General features: G+C 33.0%; 1 protein-coding gene across 1 annotated transcript; it reads left to right on the top strand.

The window, feature by feature from the left end:
* Positions 1-1131: 1131 nt before the first annotated feature.
* Positions 1132-2118, top strand: LOC108455623 (protein PHLOEM PROTEIN 2-LIKE A9-like). The gene is made up of 3 exons (XM_017754163.2): positions 1132-1247; positions 1372-1490; positions 1564-2118. The coding sequence occupies exons 1-3, from the start codon at positions 1197-1199 to the stop codon at positions 1946-1948; spliced, it is 555 nt and encodes a 184-aa protein (XP_017609652.1). The 5' UTR covers positions 1132-1196; the 3' UTR covers positions 1949-2118.
* Positions 2119-7120: the final 5002 nt, after the last annotated feature.

Here is a 7120-nt window from a genome sequence, read left to right as displayed (position 1 = left end):
TTTTATAAATTTAACCTAGTTTCTCAAATAATTTTTTCAGAATATTTATACAAAAACCTATTTTTACATATATTAGAGATAAAAAGTTGATTTATTACTAAACCATTGGTTGGTGAAAAGAAAATGTGACCGAATATATAGTTATATCAAATATTTTAACTTTATTCCCTAATTTCCTACCACATATATTGACAAAATGATTCTTATAAGTGGTTGGTGTTGCCAAGAATAAGTTCTCGAATCCACGTTATTTCACTAATAAAATAAAATAAAATAAAATTTTAGGCGTTAGCTTTTGTTTAACTTGATAATGGTTTGGATAAGGTTTGGGTCCGGCTAATATTGAATTTTAGTAACTGTATGAAAAATAGATTTAAAATTTTATTTAAATTTGGTTCGATTTGGTTATAGTATTTTTATTTTTATATAAAAAATTTAAAAATATAATAAATTAAATACACTAGAAATATTAAAATAATTGTTTTCTAACAAATTAAAAGTATAAAAAAGTCTAGGCATGAGATTCAAGTCCGGGTGGGCCGAGCTGAGCCGAGCCTAAGCTAAAAAATTTTACTTGAGCGAGTCTAGGCATGAATTAATTATTCATTTTATTTTTTATAATTATTATTTTTAATTAATTTTTTTTATATAAATGTAATTTAAAAGTTTGGCTCGAAATTGCGTATGCAAAGATGTTAATGATAAGAAATTAAAAAAGTTAAAAAGGAAAAAAAAGAATATAAGTGTTGAGTTAATTGGTCAATATTATGGTTAACCATGGAAAGGATTATAAGTAATAGTAGTCCCTTTGGTGCTTTTATATGTGTGATTAGTGTAAAATAGTGGTGACGATAAGATTAAATATTATAGTGTGAGAGAAAAAGTAAATTAAATGTATCGCACCACACTTAAATTTCAATTTAATTCAGTTGATATTGGTGTTGTTATCAGTGCGGAGTTCGAGTGCATCCTCTTGTTAAAAAGACTTTGAAACAATAAAAAAGAAGTTGTGATTCTTTTCGTTTTTCAGTAAATTAAAAAAGGTTTGATTCTTTTGGGTTTCCAGCTTGTTTGGGTTGCTTTGAGTGGTCCTATTCAGGAATTAAGCAAAAAAGAATTCCTTCCACTTTTTCTCATTATATAAAATTAGGGCTCACATTTCATTTCAAAAACATAACAACCCCTTTATCTTCACAATGGCTAGAGAACCTCATCAAAGAGCAAATTATGATTATATGGAAGAACGGGTAATAGCACACGATGACTTTCGAAAAATATTAGCTTGTTGTTTGGTTACCAGGAAAATGATTAAAATGAGTTTGAAAATATGTTGTAAAATCTAATATCTTAGTTACATACAATTTATTGCAGCTGCAGGATGATGGTTCACTGGAGTGCTTTATATTTAAACCCAGAGCATTTTACATTGTATGGGGAAATGACAACCGTTGTTGGCGCATTGCTAAGCCTATTGGCCCATCTACGTCAAGGTGCCACTTTTATTTATTGGTTTTTTAGGATGGATATTTAACTGATAAGATTTTCCTTTTTCATTTATTATAGGAAAAATGAGGAGGAATTTGCAGAGCTGCTTCAGGTGTCGTGGCTGGAAGTAACCGGTATAACCCCCAAACTAGATAGTCCATCCACATATCATATCACCTTCCGACTGAGCCTCGACAAGGGTGCATCTGGTTGGACTGGGGCGCCGGTTTTCTTGATGGCTAAGGTGGGGAAGAAAGGCAAGTACAAGTGGAAAAAGCTGGAGGTGGAGAAGCTGACTGGGGACCCCACTGATTTTCCAAGCAAGGCAGACCCATTAGAGGTGGAAACTGTTGCTGATCAACCAGACAGAAGGCTTTATTTTGGTTTGTATGAAGTGTGGAGTGGCAAATGGAAGAAAGGCTTGAAAGTTTATAATGCCACTGTCAAACAAATCAATAAGTGAACCAAATCCAGGCTTTGATTTCATGATGTTTATATATATATATATAATGAAGAGGTTGGTGCTTTTTTATTTCTATTAAATAAAGGGATAGGTAGAAATTATCTAAAGTCTAACATAATTCCTTTTCTTTTTTTAACAAGAAATAAAAAGCTTCAATTACAAGCTAACAATAGTATTTATGTTGGGTATCGTAACTCGTTTATATGTCTACAATTAATCATCAACCTATAAAGTAGCAGCATGAAATATTTTCAAGCCAATAGGAGCACCTTTCATCAAATCAGCTAAAATATCAGTAGTCAAATTCACCTCTATTGGTGCTTGTTTAAAGAGAACTCTTCATTAAAATTCTTGGATTCACACAATCAAATCTCTATTATTGTGTCCTCTACGTTTTTCATGAACACCTTTAATAACTTGCGCACTATCTGTCTAATAACATTAGCTCATTTAGCTTCCCAAGCCAAACGGAGACTATCATAGATTGCCTAAAACTCAGCTTATAATACACTACATCTACCAATACTTCTTCCTATTCCCCGCATCCAATTACCATCATCAGTCGAAATGTGTGTAATGCTTTAATTTGAGTTAACCTCCAAAGTGGCCTCAATAATTAAATAGATTTTATCTTAAATGGAATATTAATGGCAAGATTTCCTCATGTTTTGGACATTAAACCTAGATTGTTTTTTCCTTGTGTATTTTGATTTTCTATTATTTACATTTTTTATGGATTAAAAATTTAAAAATTATACTTTGGAACTTTTGAATTTGTAATATATGATTGACCTTTTGTCAATTTTGCTCTTATTATCTTTTTAAAAAGAGTTAATTCCATAAAACCCGAGTTTGAAAACGGTCCAAGAACGACCAAAGACCAATCCAAACTCAAGCTCAAGATTGATCCGATCTAAAACCTGAGAAATCTGAATTATGAAAATATATTTTAAATATTATATAATTATATTAAAAATTATAAATAACAATACATATTTATATTAAATTAAAATAAATTTTAAAAACATTATTTATGAATATAAAATAATTTTTAATGTAATTATTATATATGTATAATAAATATTCAAAGTTAATAATTATTTAAATTTAATTATTATATAAAATATATAATAATGTAATATATTAATATAATGATATAAAAATCAAATTCATCCCAAAGAGCTCGCCTATTGAACTTGTCAAACTTTTAGTTAAGGAAAAATCAAATCTGCATATACTCATTGTACCCATAATTCATATGAAAAACGAATACGAAAATATCTTAAAATAATTCTTCTTGTTAATTTATGAGATTTTGATGAATACTAGCTTGAATTACAAAACTGATCAAATAATATGACTTATATTTTTTTATTCGGTAATAGTTTTTATATATTTTTTATAATTCTCTTAACCATGTATAGAATGCCCTGATAAATTTATTTGCTTTAATGGTTTAGTGTTTTAGGTGTGTGTGTGAGATCTTGGATTCAAGTCCCCTTTTTGCCAAATTTTGTTATTTTTATATCCAAGCCTTACCCTTGTCAAGTGAGTTTATATAAAATTGTCTTTTAATTTATTTGGTTGTGTGTTAGAGTTTTGGTGGAGTTGGGATTTTGAGAAAGCTGTTTGTTAGTGGGTTAGTGGGGAGGAATTTGGAGACATTGTTTTATTATTTTAATTTTTATTCTTTTTTATTATTTTCTCTCTCTTTCAAACTCCCAAATTTGGCGTTCCTTTTTCTGTTGATTGGAAAATTCTTTTTGTTTCCTTGCTTCTGAAATCCTATCACAATCCTATCACAATCTTGTCATTTGATCCCCATTTTTTTTCAGTTCTTCGGTGTTTTTGCGAGGTTTGGTAAGTGTTAGGGGTGTTTTTCGTGTGGGTTGGGGGGAATCGTTTTAAACTATTCAAATCAATGATATTCTTTTCTTTCTGTTAGTTGATGTTTAGTTTTGGCAGCAGTGAATCATGAAGAAAGGGGCTCTCCTCTTGCGAAATCGTAGTCGGATTAAACTACTGTTGGTTTCGTGGGTTGGTTTAATTGTGAATTAAGACGGATTTTGGAAGATTTGTTGTATCGATTTTAGGTGTTGTTCGGCTCGGGTGTGATTTTGCATCAAAACTGTACCAGGTGTGTACCTGAAACATGAAAAACTAAGCTTCGGTGAAAGCCGAAAGTGCATACTGTCGACGCCACACAAGAGTGTGCCTAGTCGTGTGGTTGGCTGTGTGCGAGACAGGACGGAGTGTTTGACGAGGGCATGGTCGTGAGCAAGACACGACCGTGTGGTGGTGTGAGAGTGGCCGTATGGGGCACACGGACTAGGCCAAGTTGGGTGTGCGGGCCACACAGGCTTTTGGACCCACACGAGAATGCCACACAAGCTTGTGGACCCATATAGGAATGCCACACAGACGTGTGGGTTTTGGGCCAAGCCGTATGGGCCACACGGGCAAGGCCAATCTGGGTGTATGAGCCTACACGGGCAAGCCACATGGGCATATGGGCCCATAATTTTGAAATTCTCTCTAGGGTCACACGGTTTATTTCGCACGACTGTAGGGTCAGTAAGGGCTAACCAAACCCTAAACTATGTGATCTGATATTCTGATAGTCTGCCTTTTGTAGGATATTGATGAGTATATACGTTCTATATACATGACATCTATTTATGAGCATGTTATGCATGATAATACTGTATCTATTATTTCTGTATCTGTGACTAGGATGGGTTTGTATATGTGGAGAAAGTGATTTGTACAGTGACACTTTGCCTATATTCTAGCAGCTTGATTGCATATTATCTGTAACGTATCGTTTCGACACTATATGGTGTGTAGGGATAAGTGGGTGTTTTTAAGCCCAATGGTGTGATGGGATGGTCGGAGTGGTATGTAGAGGTGGGATGCATTTAACATGTGAGACCCTGTTTTTGGAATTTCTTTTTAAAAAGCTCGTCCATCAAATGATTCTCCTAAAATGGATAGAGGTTCATCTTATCAACAACCAAATGGAGAAGCAGCAAAGTTTTGTAAGTTGATTAAACTAATGAAGAACTTTATAGGGGACCGAAACATTCAAAACTATATTTTTGTGTTTGACCATTTTAGTTGAAATGCTTAGGTGGTTGGATAAGACACTCTTTCACTTTGTTATTAGAGTTACTTAAAGACGTGTTTCCTTTTCCAAGCTCCCTCACTTGTGTAAAGAGTTAAAAAAAGATTATTAAATATTTTGGCATGAAGTTTGAGAAAATTCATAGTTGTCCAATCAACTACATGCTTTGTTAGGGTGATTGAAAAGAACGAGACTCTTGTCAAGTGTGTGGTAAATTAAGATTGTTTATTGGAAATAGAGAAGATAATGTGTTTAAAGATGATGGCAAAGCACAAGAAAGAAGTCAACCATTATTCTATTGAAAAAAATTCAATTCAAAAATGATTTTTATGCACAGCAGAAAATTCTTGGCTAGGAACCGATTAGCCAACTCATCCCATGTGTCTATCGGTTACGAGTCTAATCACATAAAAGCGTTGTCAATTAAAGAGAAAGGGAATAATCGAAGATGTATGGCATCGTCAGATACCCCATTATACTTAAAGGTATCAAATAAGGTTAGGAATCACTTAAAATATTGGTTAGAATCCTCATTCATCAACCTTCAAAATTGAAGGTTCCCTTGAATCATTTGGATCATCATCGGCTTTATCTTAAAGTTGTTTGCATTAGTCGCAGGACGATTAATGCTCCCTCAGGCTACCTCTAGGTTGGGCATGGCATAGTCTCGCAATGTGCGTTGCTCCATTTGTCTTTGGCGAAGTGGGGGTGCACGTTCCTTTACTCTCGAATTGTCGATCAAATGATCGATAATCAATGGGTTTATCGTTAGAGGTTGGACTCCTCTCGAAAGTTGGCCCCTTCAAACATGTGTCAAGATTCTTTCTATTTCCAGTTCGAATGGTACAACCCTATTACCAGTCCAAGTCATACACCAACCCCTTCAAACAAAAAGAACACCAACAAATCAACAAGTGGTTTTCAAATCAAATAACAAACAAACAAAACAAAACAAAATTCATATCTATAGACTTAGTCATGTAACAATCACACAAAAGTCACTCAATCATGCACTGACTCCCTGGAAATGGCACCAACAACTTAACTGCTTCCTCTATCGGCATGCGAACACCAGGGCAAAGAATCAACACTAAACAATCAAATATAATGCAGTATCTGCAAGTGTGATAAGCTAATTGTAATATTCGTAATGTTTAATGGAACACCCAAGTATTCCAAGGATTGAACCTAAAGGAGTCAAGGATTAAGTGATCTCTAAACAATTAGCAAGCAATTAAGGAGTCTAGCTAACTACTCACTAAGTGTCATATTACTGCGAGCCATAATAGAGGTTAAGTGTGCTAATTAATTATCTAACTACTAACAATGACTAAATTGTAAAACAAGAAAAATTACAAAATTAATAAATCAATAAAAATAGTAATTGGTTAACTTTCATGTTGTTAATTAACTTTCGGATTAGGGATCTAAATCACTTGCACTCCTAAATTGGTTTAATTTTACCTCTCGGTCTCAATTTTATCAAGTTAGACAAATTAGTTCAGTTTATCTCTCAACATTACCAAACTAATTCATGACTATCAAATTGGTGCTCAATGAGATCTCCTCTCGGTCTCACTCATCTAAATTTTCTCTTAGGGGCGTCAATCCTAAGTTTTGAAGTCTATTCAATTTAGTCCAAATTTTTTTATTTAGTCATTGAACCAAAAATTAACTAAACAATATTTCTATCAACCAACCATCTAGGATTTAACTACTCATATTCATTCCTAAACAAGCAAATATCCAACATTCAAGCAAAAGAAACATCAAAGTAAATGCAAGAGAAGGTTGATAACAATTCAAGCTTTCTTGCAAAAACTTGAGGAAAACAACAATGGCAGCAATGGTGGTAAATAAAAGCACAATAGATGAGATTTTTATCAGATAAAAATAAAACAAAGTTGAGTTATACTAAAACTAAGGATTAAAGTGCAAATACAAAGAAAGTTTAATGTACTAAATAGTAATTAGCACCAAGCTACAAAAACTTAATTAACTAACTATTTAACAAAAAACCAGAAAAGTTAAAGTCTAAATCCTAAAAA

The sequence above is a fragment of the Gossypium arboreum genome, chromosome 9, assembly GCF_025698485.1.
Source record: "Gossypium arboreum isolate Shixiya-1 chromosome 9, ASM2569848v2, whole genome shotgun sequence".
NCBI classification, from domain to species: domain Eukaryota; kingdom Viridiplantae; phylum Streptophyta; class Magnoliopsida; order Malvales; family Malvaceae; genus Gossypium; species Gossypium arboreum.
This window is presented reverse-complemented; position numbering and strand designations above follow the sequence as displayed.